General features: G+C 47.3%; 1 protein-coding gene across 9 annotated transcripts in view; it reads left to right on the top strand.

Moving 5' to 3' along the window:
* Positions 1-25,276, top strand: part of LOC115143320 (membrane-associated guanylate kinase, WW and PDZ domain-containing protein 1-like) — a 226,486-nt gene that overhangs the window by 198,339 nt on the left and 2,871 nt on the right. For 6 of the 9 annotated variants that reach the window (XM_029683607.2, XM_029683605.2, XM_029683603.2 and 3 more), the window contains 6 exons: positions 1,771-2,085; positions 9,387-9,590; positions 21,063-21,156; positions 21,248-21,341; positions 21,751-21,894; positions 22,640-22,778. In XM_029683607.2, coding sequence (XP_029539467.2) covers positions 1,771-2,085; positions 9,387-9,590; positions 21,063-21,156; positions 21,248-21,341; positions 21,751-21,894; positions 22,640-22,778 — 990 coding nt within the window. Of the gene's footprint in view, positions 1-1,770; positions 2,086-9,386; positions 9,591-21,062; positions 21,157-21,247; positions 21,342-21,750; positions 21,895-22,639; positions 24,098-24,223; positions 24,310-25,276 lie in introns of those variants that run through there. The other 3 variants (XM_029683608.2, XM_029683606.2, XM_029683610.2) reach the window with 3 other exon arrangements.

The following is a 25,276-nucleotide window of genomic DNA, read 5'->3' as shown; positions in this document are numbered from 1 at the left end:
CAAACTAGCGGCACCATGAAGAACAAGGAGCTCTTCAAACAGGTCAGGGACAAAGTTGTGGAGAAGTACAGATCAGGGTTGGGTTCTAAAAAAAATCTGAAACTTTGAACATCCCACTGAGCACCATTAAATCCACTATTAAAACATTTAAAGAATATGGCACCACAACAAACCTGCCAAGAGAGGCCCACCAAAACTAGCAAGGAGGGCATTAATCAGAGGCAACAAAGAGACCAAAGATAACTCTGAAGGAGCTGCAAAGCTCCACAGCGGAAATTGGAGTATCTGTCCATAGAACCACTTTAAGCCGTATACTCCACAAAGCTGGGCTTTATGGAATAGTGGACAGAAAAAAGCCATTGCTTATAGAAAAAAATAAGAAAACATGTTTGGTGTTTGCCAAAAAGCATGTGGGAGACTCCCCAAACATATGGAAGAAGGTACTCTGGTCAGATGAGACTAAAATTGAGCTTTTTGGCCATCAAGGAAAACGCTATGTTTGGCACAAACCCAACAACTCTCATCACCCCGAGAACAACATCCCCACAGTGAAGCATGGTGGTGGCAGCATTGTCAGAATTGAAGAAATGATGGATAGTGCTAAATACAGGGACATTCTTGAGGCAAACCTGTTTCAATCTTTCAGAGATTTGAGACTAGGACGGAGGTTCACCTTCCAGCAGGACAATGACCCTACGCATACTGCTAAAGCAACACTCGAGTGGTTTAAGGGGAAACATTTAAATGTCTTGGAATGGCCTAGTCAAAGCCCAGACCTTAATCCAATTGAGAATCTGTGGTATGACTTGAAGACTGCTGTACACCAGCTGGATCAGTTTTGCCTTGAAGAATGGGCAAAAATCCCAGTGGCTAGATGTGCCAAGCTTATAGAGACATACCCCAAGATACTTGCATCTGTAATTGCTGCAAAAGGTGGCTCTACAAAGTATTGACTTTGGGGGGGGGGTGAATAGTTATGCACGTTCAAGTTTTCTGTTTTTTAGTTTTATTTCTTGTTTGTTTCACAGTATAAAATATTTTGCATCTTCTAAGTGTTAGGCATGTTGTGTACATCAAATGATCAGCAGCAGTCTGTGCAGTAGTACCAATAACAGCAGTCTGTGCTGTAACATTGATGCCTTTCACTGCTCCTGGCTCCATTTGTCTTCATCAGAGCAGTGAAGGGCCCGAGGACAGGGCTGATATTTGGAGGTTCATCCCCGCTGCTCTTCAACAGTCCATGGGTGTGTGGGAAAAATGTTTGTCAGAGGCGCTCATCGCTCCCAGCCTGCCCTTTAGCAGGATGAATAAAGGTTCATAAATGTGATGAAGAGGGTTCCAACCTTTCCCCGTGCCCTCCACACACTAGCCTGTCTACCAGCCATTGATGAGAGTGCCCAGACAGAGGGCACAATGGTCTGTCAGAGGAGCGATGCCCAGTATGAAGCACTGCTTCAATGCCAGGAAATAAGATGGGAACCTTCTGTTGTGATGCAATCCGGAAGCCATATCTATAGATGTTTTGGGGGGGAAATAGATCAATGCGTGACCGTTGGTCAACAGGGAGCATGCTGCTCTTTCTTCCTTCTATCGGTGTGATCCTTAGTGGGTAGAGAGGAGCAGCGTTATCCATGTTGATTAGGAAAACCTTTCATTTTGTGTTTCATTTGGTGTTATGAGCTGTGTGCTGTTGCTGTGAAGTGTTGGTAATAGTTAGCTTCTTGTCAGTCTGACAGCGTTAATATCTTTTTTTCTCCTCTTCTTACACAGTGTCTAAAGGGGAGGGCGAGGTGCCCCCGTCCCCAGCCTCGTCACACCACAGCAGCACCCAGGCCCCCTCCTTGACTGAGGGGAAGCGGACCCCCCAGGGCAGTCAGAACTCCCTCAACACGGTCAGCTCTGGCAGCGGCTCCGGCAGCGGCTCCACCAGCGGCATCGGCAGTGGGGGCGGCGGGGGCTCAGGGAGTGCTGTGGTCAACACCGCCCTGCAGCCCTACGACGTGGAGATCCACCGCGGGGAGAACGAGGGCTTTGGATTCGTCATCGTCTCCTCCGTTTCCCGACCTGAGTCTGGCACCACCTTTGGTAAGACCCCCATGTAATCTCTACCTTACTATACTTAAATATAGGTAACACACAGGCATGCACTATATACACACACACACACACACACACTCAACCTTTCTCTCAATATACAGTAGAACATATTTTTCTTAGTAACTAATCGCTGTTTGACTATTGGGTACTGTCCCTTCTATGCAAATGAGTTTCTGAATAGTGCATATTTCTGGCACTTACTTGGTGAATAGCTTTCATCCTCATTATTTTATTTTGTAGTGAGTGGTGATCCTCTTCTATTTTCTTTCATTCTGTCAAGCAGAGACACTGTGACCCAGCCCAAAGAGCTGTAATATTTATACTGTCTTTCATAATTGATCACAAGTGAAAGCATGTTGTATAATTCAGATGTGGTCTGAAATAACAATGAATAGAATAAAATCAATACTATGGCTTGACAGGTTATAATAAGTAGGCAGGGAGAGTTCTTTCTAGAGCGCCCTCTTAAAGATCTGTTTTATTTTTGTAAATGGTTAAACTATCGAAGTATATGTGTAAAATGTAAGCCCAAATTTAAATGTTGATTTATGTTTACATATTCGATTATTTTACATTGCACTGATTTCCTGTATGTTGACAGTATGTGTTACTACATTGCTCTGATTTCCTGAATGTGGACAGTATGTGTTACTACATTGCACTGATTTCCTGTATGTGGACAGTATGTGTTACCACATTGCACTGATTTCCTGTATGTGGACAGTGTGTGTTACTACATTGCACTGATTTCCTGTATGTGGACAGTATGTGTTACTACATTGCACTGATTTCCTGTATGTGGACAGTATGTGTTACTACATTGCTCTGATTTCCTGTATGTGGACAGTATGTGTTACTACATTGCTCTGATTTCCTGTATGTGTTACTACATTGCTCTGATTTCCTGTATGTGGACAGTATGTGTTACTACATTGCTCTGATTTCCTGTATGTGGACAGTATGTGTTACTACATTGCACTGATTTCCTGTATGTGGACAGTGTGTGTTACTACATTGCTCTGATTTCCTGTATGTGGACAGTATGTGTTACTACATTGCACTGATTTCCTGTATGTGGACAGTGTGTGTTACTACATTACTCTGATTTCCTGTATGTGGACAGTATGTGTTACTACATTGCACTGATTTCCTGTATGTGGACAGTATGTGTTACTACATTGCACTGATTTCCTGTATGTGGACAGTGTGTGTTACTACATTGCTCTGATTTCCTGTATGTGGACAGTATGTGTTACCACATTGCACTGATTTCCTGTATGTGGACATTATGTGTTACTACATTGCTCTGATTTCCTGTATGTGGACAGTATGTGTTACTACATTACTCTGATTTCCTGTATGTGGACAGTATGTGTTACTACATTGCTCTGATTTCCTGTATGTGGACAGTATGTGTTACTACATTACTCTGATTTCCTGTATGTGGACAGTATGTGTTACTACATTACTCTGATTTCCTGTATGTGGACAGTATGTGTTACTACATTGCTCTGATTTCCTGTATGTGGACAGTATGTGTTACTACATTACTCTGATTTCCTGTATGTGGACAGTATGTGTTACTACATTACTCTGATTTCCTGTATGTGGACAGTATGTGTTACTACATTGCTCTGATTTCCTGTATGTGGACAGTATGTGTTACTACATTGCTCTGATTTCCTGTATGTTGACAGTATGTGTTACTACATTGCACTGATTTCCTGTATGTGGACAGTATGTGTTACTACATTGCACTGATTTCCTGTATGTGGACAGTATGTGTTACTACATTGCACTGATTTCCTGTATGTGGACAGTATGTGTTATTACATTGCTCTGATTTCCTGTATGTGGACAGTATGTGTTACTACATTGCTCTGATTTCCTGTATGTGGACAGTATGTGTTACTACATTGCACAACCTCACGTTTTGACCACCTCGAATTGAGGGGAATTGCACATGTTTTTTTTTTACCTCAGATTAGCCATGTTAGTATAAACGTTAATAATAATCACAATGAGATGAAAACGATGGCTTTAAACAGATCAATATCATTTGTTTTGTACCATTGATTTTGTCAATGGCAGGGAAAATTCAGCTCTCTGTATAAAAGTTGCTGGCCTCACAACTACGCCTGTACATGGTTTGAGAGTCAAACTATCACTCAAATAACAGCCAACCCTTGTCACTGTTGCTATATGGTGGGTTATGATTCGTTGAAGTTAAATAACAAAGCATCTGATTTGTTTCTTTCCCCATTTTGACAGCCTCACAAAACTTCCATCTGACATGCTAGAATTTAGATGACTGTCTTCAGCAAATTCTCTTCTAACCAGTGATATAAAAATTATTCTCAGATTCAGTGAGGCCTTTGAATAGTGTTAGTTTAAATGGTGTATACACCCCACACGTTTTCCCCTGCTCTATTGATTTCAAATTTATATCGATGAGTGATTTAACAAAATAGTTTTGCGTTTATCTTTCCGTGTTGGTGACCCACTTTGAAACAAAATGCAACAATCCAAAATGTAGCTTGCTGTCTTCTACAAATTGTCCTCTAACCAGTGATATACATATTATTCTCAGATTCTGTGGTTTTCTTTAGACAGGATGTGTAACTCGACTCCCCTCTCTCATTCTATTGGTTTCAATGTGATATCAATATGAGTGATTGACAAATAAGTGTTGTGTTTCTCTTTCCATTTTGGCGACCCCCATATGAAACATGCCAAAATAGTAATCATATTACTTGTAATTCTTTTAAACGATCACCTTGTAAACGGCATTTGCATTAAAATCCATGTTCTTGTGACAAGTTGCAATTAATCACTCATATTGCTTATGGGTAAATTGTTGTAACTCCAAAAAAACAGAAACTGTAAATATTGTTTACATCACTCGTTAGACGACCATCTAGATGGTTGTAATCAGCAGGTTATCCTCTATAGAGGATATATTGTTATATATTGTTAACAATATTTCCTGTTTTATTTTCATGATCTTCCAGAAATCATGAAAACGGGGTTGGCTTGGATTAGTTATTAAGGGGGAAGATTATTGTAATATTTGTAGATGGATAGACCCTCTCCCACTGTCCTTACAGCTCTTTTTGTCCCTCTGCATGCCCTGTCTGCCTACAATTGCTACCTAGAGATATTGCTGCCACTCTCCCTGCCTGACCACAGCTCTGGGAGTCTCTCTGGGCACAGGGGTGCTGATCAGGCTTACACTGCTTATGGGCATCCAACGATCTAGTAAAGCACAGCTTCATGTACTATACACAAATGGTAAGAGTTGGCAAGTTTGTGCCAATTTGTTAATCATATCAAAGTGAAACACATTGGTTGTTGATCAATAGTGTAGAGAAATGACCTTTGATCTGCATGGATCCCAGTTACTCTGACACAGAGACCCATCCATCCCCTCTCTCTGTGTATTAGACAAACACATCCTTCTGCTGATATCTCAAAGTGCTGTACAGAAACCCAGACTAAAACCCCCAAACGGCAAGCTAGGCAGGTGTAGAAGCACGGTGGCTAGGAAAAACTCCCTAGAAAGGCCAGAACCTAGGAAGAAACCTAGCGAGGAACCAGGTTATGAGGGGTGGCCAGTCCTCTTCTGGCTGTGCCGGGTGGAGATTATAACAGAACATGGCCAAGATGTTCAAATGTTCATAGATGACCAGCAGGGTCAAATAATAATAATCACAGTGGTTGTTGAGGGTGCAACAGGTCAGCACCTCAGGAGTAAATGTCAGTTGGCTTTTCATAGCCAATCATTCAGAGTATCTCTACCACTCCTGCTGTCTCTAGAGAAAACATCAGGTGTGGGACAGGTAGCACGTCCGGTGAACAGGTCAGGTTTCCTGAAACTGGAGCAGCAGCACGACCATGTGGACTGGGGACAGCAAGGAGTCATCAGGCCAGGTAGTCCTGAGGCATGGTCCTAGTGCTCATGTCCTCTGAGAGAGAGAGAGAGAGAGAAAGAAAGAAAGAGAGAGAGAAAAAGTGAGAGAATTAGAGAGAGCATACTTAAATTCACACCGGACACTGGATAAGACAGGAGAAATATAACAGACTGATCCTAGCCCGCCGACACATAAACTACTGCAGCATAAATACTGGAGGCTGAGACAGGAGGGGTCAGAGACGGTGTGGCTCTGTCCGGCGATACCCCCTGACAGGGCCAAACAGGCAGGATATAACCCCACCCACTTTGCCAGAGCACAGCCCCCACACCACTAGAGGGATATCTTCAACACCAACTTACCATCAAATGTTCCATCCGAGTATAGCCCACAAAGATCTCCGCCACCGCACAATCCAGGGGGTGGGGGCGCCAACCCAGACAGGAAGATCACATCAGTGACTCAACCCACTCAAGTGATGCATCCCTCCTAGGGACGGCATGGAAGAGCCCTGGTATAAGCCAGTGACTCAGCCCCTGTAATAGGGTTGGAGGCAGAGAATCCCAGTGGAGAGAGCGATTCTGCCCCCAGGCCATTAAAATGTTGAACAATTAATCAAATGGCCACCCGGACTATTTACAGTGACTGACCCCCCCCCCCCTTTTGGATTTATACTGCTGCTACTCGCTGTTTATTATCTATGAATAGTCACTTTACAAATGACCTCGACTAACCTGTAACCCCGCACATTGACTCGGTACTGGTACCCTCTGTATATAGCCTCGTTATTCTTATGTACTTTTATTGTGTTACTTTTTGGTGACATTTTTTTAAACTTTAGTTTATTTAGTAAATATTTTCTTAACTATACAGCATTTCACTGTAAGGTCTCCACCTGTTTTATTTCGCGCATGTGACATACAATTAGATTTGATTATTGGTTGTAGTTCAATCGGGCGGCAGGGTAGCCTAGTGGTTAGAGCGTTGGACTAGTAACCGGAAGGTTGCGAGTTCAAACCCCCGAGCTGACAAGGTACAAATCTGTCGTTCTGCCCCTGAACAGGCAGTTACCCACTGTTCCCAGGCCGTCATTGAAAATAAGAATTTGTTCTTAACTGACTTGCCTGATTAAATAAAGGTTAAAAAAAAAAAAAAAAAATTTTTTTTTAAAGAAGTGGAATAGAGAGAGAGGGAATGATATGTGCAATAGTTCACTGTAATAATTGAGATTAGGGCTGACCCCAATTACTCGACTGGTCGATTGTTAGGCTGTTTGTCGACCAGCCTTTTTTTTTTTCGAGCAGTAGCAAATATATATAAAAAAATGTGTGGCACACGAAACACTTGTCTGATTTGTGCCCATCTCAGTGAACTAATTCATTGAGGAGGCTGAGACTTATCCATTCGGCGACTGCGTGGATGACACAGTCCAAGAAGGGGTGTGGCAAAAATTCACAATGCAAGTCTCTCTCCAATGCGCGCTTTCCTGCAAATTTGTGCACATTCATTGTTTCAAAACTTAATTGTGTGGATTGTTTGCCTTGATTGTTAGTGTCTATCAATTCCCCATTACATACGGTATATCACCAGCAGTAGCCTACTTTTACCGTTAATACCTATCATTTCTAATCTACAACGTTTGTTTGGTTATGGTAATTTCTGTAAATCAATTCAATATATTTTTATTCCACTCTTTTAATGTTCTCATTGTAGGAGTGGACACATTGTTTGCAGAGCGCACAACCTATGCTACACTTGTGAGAAACAAGTTTTGGTTTATTCCATTTTATAGTTTTTTTTTTGAGCGCTTCTGTCAATGTTGACAAAGGACACGCACCTGATTACGCATAGAAGTAGGCCTATCGGCTACCTGGCCTATAAATGTGCCCATTTGGGGATCTGGTAGTATTTCTGATTGGCGTAACGCACCACCACTAAAGCTGTGGAGCTTCTCAAAGTAATGTTTTCTTCACCTCAAACAACAAGCAAACAAAGTCTGTTTTTACATCCATTGAGAATGACAATAGTTCCTCAATGTATTTTAAAAAAATCCATCACTCTCCCTTTCGATAACCACTCATCGTGATGCTAAATGTCTGATCCAGTGGAAACGTCTACCTGATGAGCTCTTATTCCTTACCCAAAATAGCCTCCAGCTGTTTCTGTCCCGAGCTCACTGACATGGGAAACTCTGAGGGCACAGAATATTTTATACATTGTTGCAAGTTTGATAGCATAAGCTTGGGGCTGGACCCAAGTTAGTTGATACAATGTTTCAAGTTCATTGCAGACAGGCCATGGGTAGCCAATGTGATTCATAGGATATTTATTTTAATCAGGATATTTTCTACCTCCAGGCTGGTGTTTTTATTTGTTGGCTTTATGTAGGCTATTTTTACATAATTGGCAGTAGAAGTTATTTTTTAGGTTTGTATCGTTTTCATGTAGATTTGGATAGAATTTTGATTAACCACAAGATAATGATTTTGATATTTGAAGATGTTAATATACACTGAACAGAAATACAAACGCAACAGGCGAAGCGCGGGAGGAGAATGGGCAGGTTAAGGTCCCTCTCTTCTGGGTATCTTGATCTTTGGCTCTCTCTTGTGTCATTTGTGCCTTATTTCATCAAACAGAATCAGACTAGCATATAGTTGATTTTATTAAAACACATAGGGTGTGTCTATTTATGGAAAAATTCAAGTTTTAAAATTGAGTCCAATCGATTGTTTGAAAGAACAGACGACTTTTGGTTGACCAAGATTTTTATTAGTCGGGGACAGCACTTATTGAGGGGCAGTCTCTAGTAGGGTAGAAGCCTTTGTGGTGCTGAGGATTGTCAGTAGGAGAGGACCTGTCGGCACTAGCAGAGAATTTGGCTGTGATGTCTGTACATTTGTAATCTAGGCTGCAGGTGTATGTCTTATTAGCGTTAAACGTTGACATAGTTTCCTCATTATTAGGTTTCAGCAGTACAAGGACGTTAGGAGAGATTCATAAATTCAAATATAAGAAGTTAGTACAGGATGTTGCCACAGAGAGATGGTCAGTGATACATTGAGTATTTAGTGTGGATTCCTAATTCATTTGAATGCACTACATCTAGAGTATGTAAAGTCATTTTTCTTTTAACATTCTCTCACTTGGCAAACGCTTTCCATTTCTCATAGCAGATTTCCGGGCACACTCTGTTGGCACTTGGCTTGGTGGGTTTGGTGAATAAACCCTTAACCTTCTGCCTTCCTTCCTTCCTTTCTCTCTCTTCTCTTCCTCTTCTTCCTCTGCCCCTTTTCACCTCTCTATCTCTTTAAACAACACCCCTTACCACCAAAAATGTCACATCACACACTTTCTGAATCACACAAACGCAAAAAGCTGGAAATGCATGTGTGGCCATGCCCCACAAAATAGGGCGTATTATCGAGGGGAGCCCTGCGGACCGCTGTGGGAAGCTGAAGGTGGGAGACCGTATCCTGGCCGTCAACGGCTGCTCCATCACCAACAAGTCCCACTCGGACATCGTCAACCTGATCAAGGAGGCCGGGAACACCGTCACGCTAAGGATCATTCCCGGAGACGGTGAGAGGACCTCTTCTGTCTCCCATATCTAATGTTCCACTCATATATACCATCTAGACCAGGGCTGCACAACCCCTTTCCTGGAGAGCTTCTCTCCTTAGGTTTTTTTTGTTGCTCCAACCCTAATCTAGCAAACCTGATTCTAATAATTAGCTGGTTTATAATATTAATCAGATTAGTTATAACTGGGGTTGGAGTGAAAACCTACAGGAGGGTATCTCTCCAGGAACAGGGTTGACCTGATCTAGACCAAAGACTATCTCAGCCGCTAGGATCAACCTGTGTCAGGAATTATTTGTGCATTACATCAGTTATGTAAACATGTATTGTATTGGAATATACAGTACTAGTCAAAAGTTTGGACACACCTACTCATTCAAGGGTTTTTCTTAATTTTTTTTACTATTTTCTACATAGAATAATAGTGAAGATATCAAAACTATGAAATAACACGTATAGAAAGGGAAAGGGGGATACCTGGTCAGTTGTACAACTGAATTGTGTCTTCCGCATTTAACCCAACCCCTCTGAATCAGAGCGGTGTGGGTGGCTGCCATAATCGACATCCACGGCTTTGGCGCCCGGGGAACTGTGGGTTAACTGCCTTGCTATTTTCCTATTTTTAATTGTCAGCTCGGGGATTTGATCCAGCAACCTTTTGGTTACTGGCCCAATGCTCTAACCACTAGGCTACCTAATGTAGTAACCAAAAAAAGTATATTTCAAAATATATTTTATATTTGAGGTTTTTCGAAGTAGCCACCCTTTGTCTTCATGACAGCTTTAAACACTCTTGGCATTCTCTCAACCAGTGTCATGGGTTAGTCACCTGGAATGCATTTCAATTAACAGGTGTGCCTTGTTAGAAATTAATTTGTGGAATTTCTTTCCTTTTTAATGTGTTTGAGCCAATCAGTTGTAAGGGTGGTACAAGGTAGGGGTGGTATACATAAGATAGTCCTATTTGGTAAAATACCAAGTCCATATTACAGCAAGAACACCTCAAATAAGCAAAGAGAAACGACAGTCCATCATTACTTTCTGACATGGTTAGTCAATCTGGAAGTTTCTTCAAGTGCAGTAGCAAAAACCATCAAGCGATATGATGAAACTGGCTCTCATGAGGACCGCCACAGGAAAGGAAGACCCAGAGTTACCTCTGCTGCAGAGGATAAGTTCAGTAGTGTTAACTGCACCTCAGATTGCAGCCCAAATAAATGCTTCACGGAGGTCAAGTAACAGACACATCTCAACATCAAATGTTCAGATGAGATTGTGTGAATCAGGCCTTCATGGTCGAATTGCTGCAAAGAAACCACTACTCAAGGACACCAATAAAAAGAAGAAGAGACTTGCTTGGGCCAAGAAATACGATCAATGGACATTAGACTGGTGGAAATCTGTCCTTTGGCCTGATGAGTCCAAATTTGCGATTTTTGGGTCCAACCAACGCAGAGTTGGTGAATGGATAATCTCCACGTGTGGTTCCCACCGTGAAGCATGGAGGAAGAGGTGTGCGGGTCTGTGATTTATTTAGAATTCAAGGCACACTTAACAAGCCTGGCTACCACAGCATTCTGCAGCGATAAGCCATCCCATCTGGTTTACACTTAGTAGGACTATCATTTGTTTTTCAACAGGACAATGACCCAACACACCTACAGGCTGTGTAAGGGCTACTTGACCAAGAAGGAGAGTGATGGAGTGCTGCATTCGATGACCAATGACCTGGCCTCCACAATCACCCATCCTCAACCCAATTGAGATGGTTTGGGATGAGTTGGACCGCATAGTGAAGGAAAAGCAGCCAACAAGTACTCAGCATATATGGGAACTCCTTGAAGACTGTTGGAAAAGCATTCCAGGTGAAGCTGGTTGAGAGAATGCCAAGAGTGTGCAAAGCTGTCATCAAGGCGAAGGGTGGCTACTTTGAAAAATCGAAAATACATTTTGATTTTAACACTTTTTTGGTTACTACATGATTCGGTATGTGTTATTTCATAGTTTTGATGTCTTCAGTATTATTCTATGTAGAAAATAGTAAAAATAAAGAAAAATACTGGAATGAGTCGGTGTGTCCAAACCTTTTACTGGTACTGTATATACACTGAATGAACAAAACATTAGGAACACCCTTTTGCCCTGAATACATTATTTTGGGCATGGAATCTACAAGGTGTCGAAACCGTTCCACAGGGATGCTGGCTGATGTTGATTCTAATGCTTCCGTCAGTTGTCAATTTGGTTGGATGTCCTTTGGGTGGTGGACCAGTCTTGATACACACAGGAAACTGTTGAGCGTGAAAAACCCAGCAGTGTTGCAGTTCTTGACAAACTCAAACCGATGCACCTGGTACCTACTACCATACCTCATTTCAAAGGCACTTAAATATTTTGTCTTGCCAATTAACCATGGTACACGTACACAGCCTCAATTGTCTCAAGGCTTAGAAATCCTTTAAACTTAATCTACACACTGATTGAAGTGGATTTAACAAGTGACATCAATAAGGGATCATAGCTTTCAACCTGGATTCACCTGGTCAGTCTGTCATGGAAAGAACAGATGTTCCTATTGTTTTCTACCCTCAGTCCTTTTGCTAAAGGAAAGCCTATCTCGGTACATCACCATCACACTGTTTTTACATTTCAAGTGCTCTAGTCAGTTTGAACACCCCCACAATGTTGACAGAGCTGCTTCTCTGGGATGTGAGGGAACTTTCTAGTGCAGTTGTGCCTTTCACATACTTCTGAAACATGCAAGAGTAATTCAAGTGTCAGAGGCTGTCACAATGTGTGTATGTTTGTCTGTGTGTTAGGGCTAAAAGCTCTCGCTACACTGCACTAACACATCACCCTGGACTGCTGTTTCATTAAGTGAGGGAGAATCAGGGGGAACGTCCGTGTAACCACAAGTCTTTGTCAACCTGCACGTTGGAGAAATTGGAACTATTTGTCAGGCTGTTTTTATGGATGAAAGCCTTTTTCTGTAGAGCCATAGATGATTACACTGAGGCAAAATGGTTCTGCCAAGAAAACAGAGAGGTTTTTTAAAAGCATAGTTTGGGTTTGTGAGGGAGAGGGAGAGTTTGTATGTCTGTATTTTGGGCTGAGAGGTTGTGTGTGTGTGTTAGATCCCTGTATTAGTGAGATAGGTAGATTTATCCAGAATCCTGCTGTTAAACACAGGGCTGTTAGGGAAGGAGATTTAGTAAGGAGGCTGATTCCAAAATCACTGCAGGGAGACTCAGTGCTCTCTCTCTCTCCTTTCGCTTTCCCACTCGCTCTCTCTCGCCCTCCCCCTTCCCCTCTCTCTCTCTCGCCCTCCCCCTTCCCCTCTCTCTCTCTCTTGCACTCTCTCTCACTCTCTCTCCTTCCTCTCACTCTCCCCCTTTCTCTCACCCTCTCTCCCCCTTCCTCGCTCCCCCTTCCTCTCTCGCTCCCCCTTCCTCTCTCGCTCCCCCTTCCTCTCTCGCTCCCCCTTCCTCTCTCTCCTCCCCTTCCTATCTCTCTCCCCCTTCCTATCTCTCTCCCCCTTCCTCTCCCACTCTCCCCCTTCCCTTCCTTCCTCTCTCTCTCCCCCTTCCTCTCTCTCTCCCCACTTCCTCTCTCTCTCCCCTTCCTCTCTCTCTCTCTCCTTTCTCCCTCTTCCCCTTTCTCTATCCCCTTTTTCTTTCTCTCTCTCTCCCCTCTTTCACTCCCCCCTTTCTCTGTTTCACTCTCCCCTTTCTCTCACTCTCTTGCGCCCTCCCTCCCTCCTTTCTCTCACTCTCTCGCGCACTCCCTCCCTCCTTTCTCTCACTCTCTCTCGCTCTCTTTACCTCTCTTCCCTTCCTCTCTCTCTCTCGCTCTCTTTACCTCTCTTCCCTTCCTCTCTCTCTTTCCCCTCTATATCTCCCCTCTCTCTCTCCCCCTCCCTCTCTCTGCCCCATTCCTCTCTCTCCCACCCCTTCCTTCCTCTCTTGCTTTCTCTCGTACGCTGTCCTTCCTCTCTCTTTCTGTCTCTGCCTCACTCTCCCCCTTGCTCTCTCTCTTCCCCTTGCTCTCTCTCTTCCCCTTCTCCTCTCCCTTCCTTCTTCCTTCCTTCCTTCCTTCCTTCCTTCCTTCCTTCCTTCCTTCCTTCCTTCCTTCCTTCCTTCCTTCCTTCCTTCCTTCCTCTCTCTCTCTCTCTCTCTCTCGCTCTCTTTCTCCTTCCCCTCTCGTCCACCTTTCTCTCTCTTCCCCCTTTCTCTCTCCCCCCTTCTTCACTCTCTCTCTCAATTTCTCCCCCTTCTCTCTCTCCCCCTTCCTCTCTCTTTTTATCTGCCTCTCTTCCCTCTTCCTCTCTTGCCCCCCTTCCTCGTTCTCTCTCTGCCTTTTTCTCTCGCTGCCTCTCTCTCCACTTTCTCTCACTCTCTGCCTTGCTCTCTCTCTGCCTCTCTCTCCCCTTTCTCTCCCTCACTCCTGGCCTATCTCTCTCTCTCTCTCTCTCTCTCTGCCTCTCTCTCTCCCACTTCCTCTCACTCTCCCTCTCCCTCCCCTTCCTCTCTCTCACCCCCTTTCTTTCTCTCTCTCTGCCTTTCTCTCTCACCTAATATAGTCTGCATTGTGATATAGTGTAAAAGCAACAAGGGGGAGATGGTGTGACCCTTACTCAGCCCCCTGGGTAGGCAGGCAGGGCTGAATTCTTCCTCCCATGACTTCTTCGATAAAATGGTCCTTTTCCCCTTCCATTCTCACAGTGGGAGAGACTGATCAGTGATACAGTTCAGTGCCTTCTGCGTCCTGAGTCCTGAATGTTTACAGAGGGGCAAAAAAAAGAAAAGGTTGCAAACTGCACTAAAGTGGAAAAACTGGGAGGGAAGAAGGGATAGAGTATTGGAAAGAGGACAGTGGGAGAGAAGAAGGATGGGATGAGCGAAGCAGAAATTGAGGGAGGAAAAGAGAAGGATGGAGCCTGGGCTGCAGGCAGTTGACACTGGTGTGGAGAGAGGTCTATTTTAAGACATTGGGATTCATGGGCAGAGAGACGACTCATCAAACCCCGGGTCTCCCCAGCAATGACTACCCAGCAGAGTGGAATTAAACCCCTCGGCTCGGCCTCCACCTTGATTGGCCGCCCAGCGTCTCAGGGGCTGTGGTCTGAATGGAGAGTTAAGCCAATGGAATCCAAGGGGACTAGTGGGGGAATGATGGATAGATGAGAGAGGAATTCAGCACAGTTTGTGGGGTTGTGAGTGGAATAGAGAGCAGGGGCTAGGATCAGGCTAGGGGTGGTAGTTGGGCTGAGAGCAGGGGCTAGGATCAGGCTAGGGGTGGTAGTTGGGCTGGTAGCAGGGGGTAGGATCAGGCTAGGGGTGGTAGTTGAGCTGATAGCAGGGGCTAGGATCAGGCTAGGGATGGTAGTTGGGCTGATAGCAGAGGCAAGGATCAAGGTTAGGGGGTGGTAGTTGGGCTGATAGCAGGGGTTAGGATCAGGCTAGGGGTGGTAGTTGGGCTGATAGACATTTACATTTAAGTCATTTAGCAGACGCTCTTATCCAGAGCGACTTACAAATTGGTGCTTTCACCTTATGACATCCAGTGGAACAGCCACTTTACAATAGTGCATCTAGGTCTTTTAAGGGGGGAGAAGGATTACTTTATCCTATCCTAGGTATTCCTTAAAGAGGTGGGGTTTCAGGTGTCTCCGGAAGGTGGTGATTGACTCCGCTGTCCTGGCGTCGTGAGGGAGTTTGTTCCACCATTGGGGGGCCAGAGCAGCGAACAGTTTTGACTGGGCTGAGCGGGAACTGTACTTCCTCAGTGGTAGGGAGGCGAGCAGGCCAGAGGTGGATGAACGCAGTGCCCTTGTTTGGGTGTAGGGCCTGATCAGAGCCTGGAGGTACTGAGGTGCCGTTCCCCTCACAGCTCCGTAGGCAAGCACCATGGTCTTGTAGCGGATGCGAGCTTCAACTGGAAGCCAGTGGAGAGAGCGGAGGAGCGGGGTGACGTGAGAGAACTTGGGAAGGTTGAACACCAGACGGGCTGCGGCGTTCTGGATGAGTTGTAGGGGTTTAATGGCACAGGCAGGGAGCCCAGCCAACAGCGAGTTGCAGTAATCCAGACGGGAGATGACAAGTGCCTGGATTAGGACCTGCGCCGCTTCCTGTGTGAGGCAGGGTCGTACTCTGCGGATGTTGTAGAGCATGAACCTACAGGAACGGGCCACCGCCTTGATGTTATTTGAGAACGACAGGGTGTTGTCCAGGATCACGCCAAGGTTCTTAGCGCTCTGGGACGAGGACACAATGGAGTTGTCAACCGTGATGGCGAGATCATGGAACGGGCAGTCCTTCCCGGGAGGAAGAGCAGCTCCGTCTTGCCGAGGTTCAGCTTGAGGTGATGATCCGTCATCCACACTGATATGTCTGCCAGACATGCAGAGATGCAATTCGCCACCTGGTCGTCAGAAGGGGAAAGGAGAAGATTAATTGTGTGTCGTCTGCATAGCAATGATAGGAGAGACCATGTGAGGTTATGACAGAGCCAAGTGACTTGGTGTATAGCGAGAATAGGAGAGGGCCTAGAACAGAGCCCTGGGGGACACCAGTGGTGAGAGCACGTGGTGAGGAGACGGATTCTCGCCACGCCACCTGGTAGGAGCGACCTGTCAGGTAGGACGCAATCCAAGCGTGGGCCGCGCCGGAGATGCCCAACTCGGAGAGGGTGGAGAGGAGGATCTGATGGTTCACAGTATCGAAGGCAGCCGATAGGTCTAGAAGGATGAGAGCAGAGGAGAGAGAGTTAGCTTTAGCAGTGCGGAGCGCCTCCGTGATACAGAGAAGAGCAGTCTCAGTTGAATGACTAGTCTTGAAACCTGACTGATTTGGATCAAGAAGGTCATTCTGAGAGAGATAGCGGGAGAGCTGGCCAAGGACGGCACGTTCAAGAGTTTTGGAGAGAAAAGAAAGAAGGGATACTGGTCTGTAGTTGTTGACATCGGAGGGATCGAGTGTAGGTTTTTTCAGAAGGGGTGCAACTCTCGCACTCTTGAAGACAGGAGGGACGTAGCCAGCGGTCAGGGATGAGTTGATGAGCGAGGTGAGGTAAGGGAGAAGGTCACCGGAGATGGTCTGGAGAAGAGAGGAGGGGATAGGGTCAGGCGGGCAGGTTGTTGGGCGGCCGGCCGTCACAAGACGCGAGATGTCATCTGGAGAGAGAGGGGAGAAAGAGGTCAGAGCACAGGGTAGGGCAGTGTGAGCAGAACCAGCGGTGTCGTTTGACTTAGCAAACGAGGATCGGATGTCGTCGACCTTCTTTTCAAAATGGTTGACGAAGTCATCTGCAGAGAGGGAGGAGGGGGGAGGGGAGGAGGATTCAAGAGGGAGGAGAAGGTGGCAAAGAGCTTCCTAGGGTTAGAGGCAGATGCTTGGAATTTAGAGTGGTAGAAAGTGGCTTTAGCAGCAGAGACAGAGGAGGAAAATGTAGAGAGGAGGGAGTGAAAGGATGCCAGGTCCGCAGGGAGGCGAGTTTTCCTCCATTTCCGCTCGGCTGCCCGGAGCCCTGCTAGGGGTGGTAGTTGGGCTGATAGCAGGGGCTAGGATCAGGCTAGGGGTGGTAGTTGGGCTGATAGCAGGGGCTAGGATCAGGCTAGGGGTGGTAGTTGGGCTGATAGCAGGGGGTAGGATCAGGCTAGGGGTGGTAGTTGGGCTGATAGCAGGGGGTAGGATCAGGCTAGGGGTGGTAGTTGGGCTGATAGCAGGGGGTAGGATCAGGCTAGGGGTGGTAGTTGGGCTGATAGCAGGGGTTAGGATCAGGCTAGGGGTGGTAGTTGGGCTGATAGCAGGGGGTAGGATCAGGCATCCAGGGAACAGCCACTGGTCTAGGTCTTTTAAGGGCTGATAGCAGGGCTTTAGGATCAGGCTAAGGGGTGGTAGTTGGGCTGATAGCAGGGGCTGAGGATCAGGCTAGGGGTGGTAGTTGGGCTGATAGCAGGGGCTGAGGTTCAGGCTAGGGGTGGTAGTTGGCCTGATAGCAGGGCGCTAGGATCAGGCTAGGGGTGGTAGTTGGGCTGATAGCAGGGTGCCTGAACCTGCGCCTTTCCTGTGTGAGGCAGGGTGTTGTGTTGTAGAGCATGAACAGGAACACCGCCTTTGATGTTAGGAGAACGACAGGGTGTCTAGCGCGCTCTGGGACAGGCACAATGGAGTGGTAGTTGGGCTGAGATCAGGAACGGGCTCCTTCCCCGGGAGGAAGAGCAGCTCCGCTTGCCGGGTGGTAGTTGGGCTGAGAGCAGGGGCTAGGATCAGGGGGGAAAGGAGAAGATTACGGGTGGTAGTTGGGCTGAGAGCAGGGGGGGACACCAGTGGTGAGAGCACGTTGAGGAGACTAGGATCAGGCTAGGGTGGTAGTTGGGCTGATAGCAGGGGGTAGGATCAGGCTAGGGGTGGTTAGTTGGGCTGATAGCAGGGGGTAGGATGACAGGCTAGGGGATTTGGTAGTTGGGCTGATAGCAGGGGAGCTAGGATCAGGCTAGGGGTGGTAGTTGGGCTGATAGCAGGGGGTAGGATCAGGAGGGACTAGGGGTGGTAGTTGGGCTGATAGCAGGGGAAGGTCAGGATCAGGCTGGAGGGGTGGTAGTTGGGCTGATAGCAGGGGGTAGGATCAGGCTAGGGGTGGTAGTTGGGCTGATAGCAGGGGGAGGAGGGGGAGGGGGAGGAGGATTAGGATCAGGCTAGGGGTGGTAGTTGGGCTGATAGCAGGGGGTAGGATCAGGCTAGGGTGGTAGTTGGGCTGATAGCAGGGGCTAGGATCAGGCTAGGGTGGTAGTTGGGCTGATAGCAGGGGCTAGGATCAGGCTAGGGGTGGTAGTTGGGCTGATAGCAGGGGCTAGGATCAGGCTAGGGGTGGTAGTTGGGCTGATAGCAGGGGCTAGGATCAGGCTAGGGGTGGTAGTTGGGCTGATAGCAGGGGCTAGGATCAGGCTACGGGTGGTAGCTGGGCTGATAGCAGGTGCTAGGATCAGGCTAGGGGTGGTAGCTGGGCTGATAGCAGGGGCTAGGATCAGGCTAGGGGTGGTAGTTGGGCTGATAGCAGGGGGTAGGATCAGGCTACGGGTGGTAGTTGGGCTGATAGCAGGGGCTAGGATCAGGCTAGGGGTGGTAGTTGGGCTGATAGCAGGGGCTAGGATCAGGCTAGGGGTGGTAGTTGGGCTGATAGCAGGGGCTAGGATCAGGCTAGGGGTGGTAGTTGGGCTGATAGCAGGGGCTAGGATCAGGCTACGGGTGGTAGCTGGGCTGATAGCAGGTGCTAGGATCAGGCTAGGGGTGGTAGCTGGGCTGATAGCAGGGGCTAGGATCAGGCTACGGGTGGTAGTTGGGCTGATAGCAGGGGGTAGGATCAGGCTAGGGGTGGTAGTTGGGCTGATAGCAGGGGCTAGGATCAGGCTAGGGGTGGTAGTTGGGCTGATAGCAGGGGCTAGGATCAGGCTAGGGGTGGTAGTTGGGCTGAGAGCAGGGGCTAGGATCAGGCTACGGGTGGTAGTTGGGCTGAGAGCAGGGGCTAGGATCAGGCTAGGGGTGGTAGCTGGGCTGATAGCAGGGGCTAGGATCAGGCTAGGGGTGGTAGTTGGGCTGAGAGCAGGGGCTAGGATCAGGCTACGGGTGGTAGTTGGGCTGAGAGCAGGGGCTAGGATCAGGCTAGGGGTGGTAGCTGGGCTGTTAGTAGGGGCTAGGATCAGGCTAGGGTGGTAGTTGGGCTGAGAGCAGGGGCTAGGATCAGGCTAGGGGTGGTAGCTGGGCTGATAGTAGGGGCTAGGATCAGGCTACGGGTGGTAGCTGGGCTGATAGCAGGTGCTAGGATGATAGCAGGTGCTAGGATCAGGCTAGGGTGGTAGCTGGGCTGAGAGCAGGGGCTAGGATCAGGCTAGGGGTGGTAGTTGGGCTGATAGCAGGGGGTAGGATCAGGCTAGGGGTGGTAGTTGGGCTGATAGCAGGGGCTAGGATCAGGCTAGGGGTGGTAGTTGGGCTGATAGCAGGGGCTAGGATCAGGCTAGGGGTGGTAGTTGGGCTGAGAGCAGGGGCTAGGATCAGGCTACGGGTGGTAGTTGGGCTGAGAGCAGGGGCTAGGATCAGGCTAGGGGTGGTAGCTGGGCTGTTAGTAGGGGCTAGGATCAGGCTACGGGTGGTAGTTGGGCTGAGAGCAGGGGCTAGGATCAGGCTAGGGGTGGTAGCTGGGCTGATAGTAGGGGCTAGGATCAGGCTACGGGTGGTAGCTGGGCTGATAGCAGGTGCTAGGATCAGGCTAGGGGTGGTAGCTGGGTTGAGAGCAGGGGCTAGGATCAGGCTAGGGTGGTAGCTGGGCTGATAGCAGGGGCTAGGATCAGGCTACGGGTGGTAGCTGGGCTGATAGCAGGTGCTAGGATCAGGCTAGGGGTGGTAGCTGGGCTGATAGCAGGGGCTAGGAGTAGGCTAGGGGTGGTAGTTGGGCTGAGAGCAGGGGCTAGGATCAGGCTAGGGGGGTGGTAGCTGGGCTGAGGGTGGTGGTAGTAGGCTAGGATCAGGCTGGGGTAGATAGCAGGGGCTAGGATCAGGCTAGGGTGGTAGCTGGGCTGATAGCAGGGGCTAGGAGTAGGCTAGGGGTGGTAGCTGGGCTGATAGCAGGGGCTAGGATTAGGCTAGGGGTGGTAGTTGGGCTGATAGCAGGGGCTAGGAGTAGGCTAGGGGTGGTAGCTGGGCTGATAGCAGGGGCTAGGAGTAGGCTAGGGGTGGTAGCTGGGCTGATAGCAGGGGCTAGGAGTAGGCTAGGGGTGGTAGTTGGGCTGATAGCAGGGGCTAGGAGTAGGCTAGGGGTGGTAGTTGGGCTGATAGCAGGGGCTAGGAGTAGGCTAGGGGTGGTAGCTGGGCTGATAGCAGGGGCTAGGAGTAGGCTAGGGGTGGTAGTTGGGCTTATAGCAGGGGCTAGGAGTAGGCTAGGGGTGGTAGTTGGGCTGATAGCAGGGGCTAGGAGTAGGCTAGGGGTGGTAGCTGGGCTGATAGCAGGGGCTAGGAGTAGGCTAGGGTGGTAGTTGGGCTGATAGCAGGGGCTAGGAGTAGGCTACGGGTGGTAGCTGGGCTGATAGCAGGGGCTAGGATCAGGCTAGGGGTGGTAGCTGGGCTGATAGCACGTGATAGGAGTAGGCTACGGAGGGTTGTTGGAGAGAAATGAGGGGGTGGTTTGGAGAGGGGAGATGGTAGTTGTAACGTGTTTATTTAAGGGTTACATTCAACCATAGGTAATTAATCACACAAATGATGTCACATTGAGATAGAGTGCTGTGATTAGATGAGAGTCATGAGTGTACCACTCCATCTGGTCCAGGCTTCCATATGTCCCTGTTTGAGTAAATTATATCTTACCAGTGTAATAACAGCTTATCAAAGGTTAAACTGCTCTTGTTTTTCTCCCTTTGTCTTCTGCATGCTTCAGTCTCCAGTCTCCTGACTCCTCCGCTCTCTCTTTCTCTCCTATTAGACTCCTCTAATGCATCACTACTGACCAACGCTGAGAAGATCGCCACTATAACAACCACTCACACGCCCCAGCAACAGGCTGCACCTGAACCCAGGTGAGAGGGATTCTGAGAACCTAATTAACTAAGAACATGTATCAATGAGCAGCGATTTTTAACCTATATTTTGACATCTTTCTCATTCCAGAAACAACACCAAACCAAAACAGGAGTCCTCTTTTGAGTTCAAATCCCCTCAGGCCCCTCCTCCCCCCGCCCCAACAACACAACCTCCAGCCCAGGTAAGGACTTGTCCAGCACCAACAAGGCCTGCCCCATCCAGCCCAATACACACCCTACAGCAATGTGTTCCCTTTAAGTGGTTGTCACACTAGGGAGATGCTTTATTCTGATACCATGTTGATAAGATCCTGAACTGAGCAGGGTGGGTGTTAGTCGGTGTCTGTGGCTCTGCGTGCCCTCTCAGCCCACCTCAAATCGCCCCCAGAGTCCAAACCATCTATGATTCATCTCACTCACCACCACTCTGGAGCTCCGATCTAATAGGTGCAACTGTCCTCAAGGTGGCATTCATCCCCACACTGAAATACGAGCCGTCCCCAGGCACAAACATTATCAAGTCCAGACACCGGTGAATCACCAGTCTGACCTTGTCATGTGTGTGTTTGCGTGTGTGTGTGTTTCTCTCAGGATGCTGCGTTCTACGCAGTGGACTTGGAGAGGGAGAACAAAGGTTTTGGGTTCAGCCTGCGAGGAGGTCACGAGTACAACATGGACCTGTATGTGCTGAGGCTAGCCGAGGACGGAGCGGCCATACGCAACGGCAACATGAGTGTATGTATCAGCCCCATATAGGAGCGTTTTGAAATTTGAAGTTGATTCATCTACTCATTGATGTGGTTATGTTATGCTGAATGCATAATACAAAATGTGCAGTGCTGTTATGTATGCAATGCCCCACAAGCATGAATTGTTATTCTTTAAAGTCTGTATTTTATGTAAATATGACATCCTATGTGCACTCTTGTAGTTGTCAAGCTGTCATTTAACCTTTAATTTGATGAATTGTCTAAAAGCTTAAGAACGTCTCATTCCCCTGGGTCCTTTAGACAGAATGAAAGGGTTAATTGATTATCCTATATTATTTGTGAATATGTGAAGTGGAATTCCCTCGACAGAGAGAACACTGACAGATAACTTAAGGCACAGAGAAAAACCTCTTCCCCTCTTGTAACATTGTGGATTTATAGAAATGTTTCCTTTACAGCAGTCAGAGCAGTTTTAACTATAATCTAACCTTCCCTCTCTGGCCCCTTTGTCCTGCTTTTTCCCTCCCCTCTGCATCCCCTCTGCCCTCTCTTCTCCTCCTTGTCCCTTTTCTACCTATCCTCACCCAATCTCTCTCTGCCTCACCCTCTTTCCTTTATCTTCCCTTCTCCCTCTTCGTCCCTGACACACTCCCCCCTTCTGTGTCTTACCCAATATCTTCTACTGACACCCCCTCTCCCTACAATGTCTCCACCTCCCCCTCCTCCAATGTCTCCCCCTCTCCTCTCTGCCTCACTCCTCTCTCCCTCAGGTGGGAGATGAGATCCTGGAGATCAACGGTGAGAGCACCAAGGGCATGAAGCATGCCCGCGCCATAGAACTGATAAAAGATGGTGGCCGTCACGCCCACCTGGTCCTCAAGAGGGGTGACGGCTCAGTGCCTGAATATGGTGGGTCAATCTACGAAAACATTCCCTTTTCCCCTGTCTTCACCCCCTGAGCACAATGGGGAGAGGGACAGGGTGGGGTGCGAGAGGAACCCTGTCTCCTGTCCTGTCCTGCTCTGTCCTGTCCTGCGCTCCAGGCTCGGGACCTTCCACTGGCTGCCACTGTCTACTGGGTGCGTCTGGTTCTACTCTGGGTGCTCTCTTCGGGTCTGGGTCAACTGCTGTCACCTGCTGTCACCTTTTAACCTTGTGCTGTATGTCACTGAGTGGGGCGTGGCTTGGGGAGCAGGGCGTGGCTTGAGGAGCAGGGCATTCTGGCATTCCCCAAGAATGAAAGGGGTCTATGGACCCCCATTGATAAAATAAAAACAATGAAAGAACTGTGAGGAGAGGGATAAAAATCTTATCTTAAAGATTTAGTGTTTCTAAATGTGGATATGTTTATTGATTCTCAGAGTCCGTGCTGAATGATATTTTTAGGGTTGAAAAAAAAATAAACTGGGAAATGCTCTCTGGTTGCATCTCCAAGCTTTGATATGGCGTTATCAACATATTTATCATATTTATTGATGGTGAATGTAAGCTTCTGAGTTTAGGACCTCAGTTGAGAAATTAGAGAATTCTAATACTTTCTACCATTTCATTGGGAAATTCACAATACTTTGTTTGATATATTCAAAAATCCACAGATTTATTCTCATCTACTGTAACTGTCATTGGGAAGCTGTGATTCTTGAGACTGCACTCATTCCTGACAATTCAATTCCATTCAGCTCCACTTCTACAGAAATGTTTGTACATGTACAGAGCCATGATCATGATCAACCCACATATTCATCTAGAAAGTATATGGCTGCATGAAGTTGTCAGTGTAAATCCAAAAGTTTTTTTTCTGATTTTTTTGTTGTTGATTTTCCATAATATTTATGGAATATTTAATTTTAATTGTATTGATCTGTTGATTGATAGTCACAATTCATCTTAATGCATTCTTGATTTCTATTCATGTGATTTTTTGAGCTGAGAATATCTTATGTCTGTCCTGCACCAATATGACATCTCTGTGAGGTTGTATATTTTTTAATATTTTTCGTGCTTTTAGTTTCCACCATTTGACATTTCATTTCTGCAATGTAAACGGCTTCATACGGTGTTGTGTGTGCGTCTCGCTGTCTCTATGGGGTTGGGGTCTCTGTGTGTGTGAATCTCTGTGAGTGTGTGCTGGGTTCCAGGACTTTCTCTGTAACTGATGGTTTTTTCCTCAAGGGTTGTGTTATTTTCTGGACTGTCTCTTTCTCCGAATGATTAAATGATCAAATAAACACCTTTTCCATTGGACAATAATTCTTCTTCTGCCTATTGTTGTAGGATCTAAACCCTGTTGCCTTTCTCTTCTCTCTGTTTGATCTACCTCTCCTTTTGTTTCACTGGGCTCTTTCTTCCTTCAGCGATGGTTGCTCCCCATCTCACCGCATGTATGAGATCATCTAATGACAAGCTGGGAGATCCTAGTTCCTACCAAAATCAGACCATGGTTTGTAGCTGTCCTCTCTCTCTCTCTCTCTCCGGTCTCTCTCTCTATCTCTCTCTCTCTCTCTCTCTCTCTCTGGTCTCTCTCTCACTCTCTGGTCTCTCTCTCTCTCTCCGGTCTCTCTCTCTCTCTCTCTCTCTCCGGTCTCTCTCTCTCTCTCTCTCTCTCTCTCTCCGGTCTCTCTCTCTCTCTCTCTCTCTCTCTCTTTCTCTCTCTCTCTCTCTCTCTCTCTCTCTCTCTCTCTCTTCTCTCTCTCTCTCTCTCTCTCTCTCTCTCTCTCTCTCTCTCTCTCTCTCTCTTTCTCTCTCTCTCTCTCGGTCTCTCTCTCTCTCTCTCTCTCTCTCTCTCTCTCTCTCTCTCTCTCTCTCTCTCTCTCTCTCTCTCTCTCTCTCTCTCGGTCTCTCTCTCTCTCTCCGGTCTCTCTCTCTCTCTCTCTCTCTCTCTCTCTCTCTCTCTCTCTCTCTCTCTCTCTCTCTCTCTCTCTCTCTCTCTCTCTTTCTCTCTCTCTCTCTCTCTCTTTCTCTCTTCTCTCTCTCTCTCTCTCTCTCTCTCTCTCGGTCTCTCTCTCTCTCTCTCTCTCTCTCTCTCTCTCTCTCTCTCTCTCTCTCCGGTCTCTCTCTCTCTCTCTCTCTCTGGTCTCTCTCTCTCTCTCCGGTCTCTCTCTCTCTCTCCTCCGGTCTCTCTCTCTCTCTCTCTCTCTCTCTCTCTCGCGGTCTCTCTCTCTCTCTCTCTCTCTCTCTCTCTCTCTCTCTCTCTCTCTCTCTCTCTCGGTCTCTCTCTCTCTCTCTCTCTCTCTCCGGTCTCTCTCTCTCTCTCTCCGGTCTCTCTCTCTCTCCGGTCTCTCTCTCTTGCCGTGCCTCTGCTCCATGCATAAGAATCCATTCACCTAGAATGCATTGCCAATACCGCCACCTCTGTTGTCATGTTGACCAGTTGGAATGGATTCATACATACCACATCTTGCATATAA

This window comes from Oncorhynchus nerka, linkage group LG15, assembly GCF_034236695.1.
Source record: "Oncorhynchus nerka isolate Pitt River linkage group LG15, Oner_Uvic_2.0, whole genome shotgun sequence".
NCBI lineage: Eukaryota > Metazoa > Chordata > Actinopteri > Salmoniformes > Salmonidae > Oncorhynchus > Oncorhynchus nerka.
Note: the sequence above shows the minus strand (reverse complement) of the source record. Positions and strands in the feature narration are given on the sequence as shown.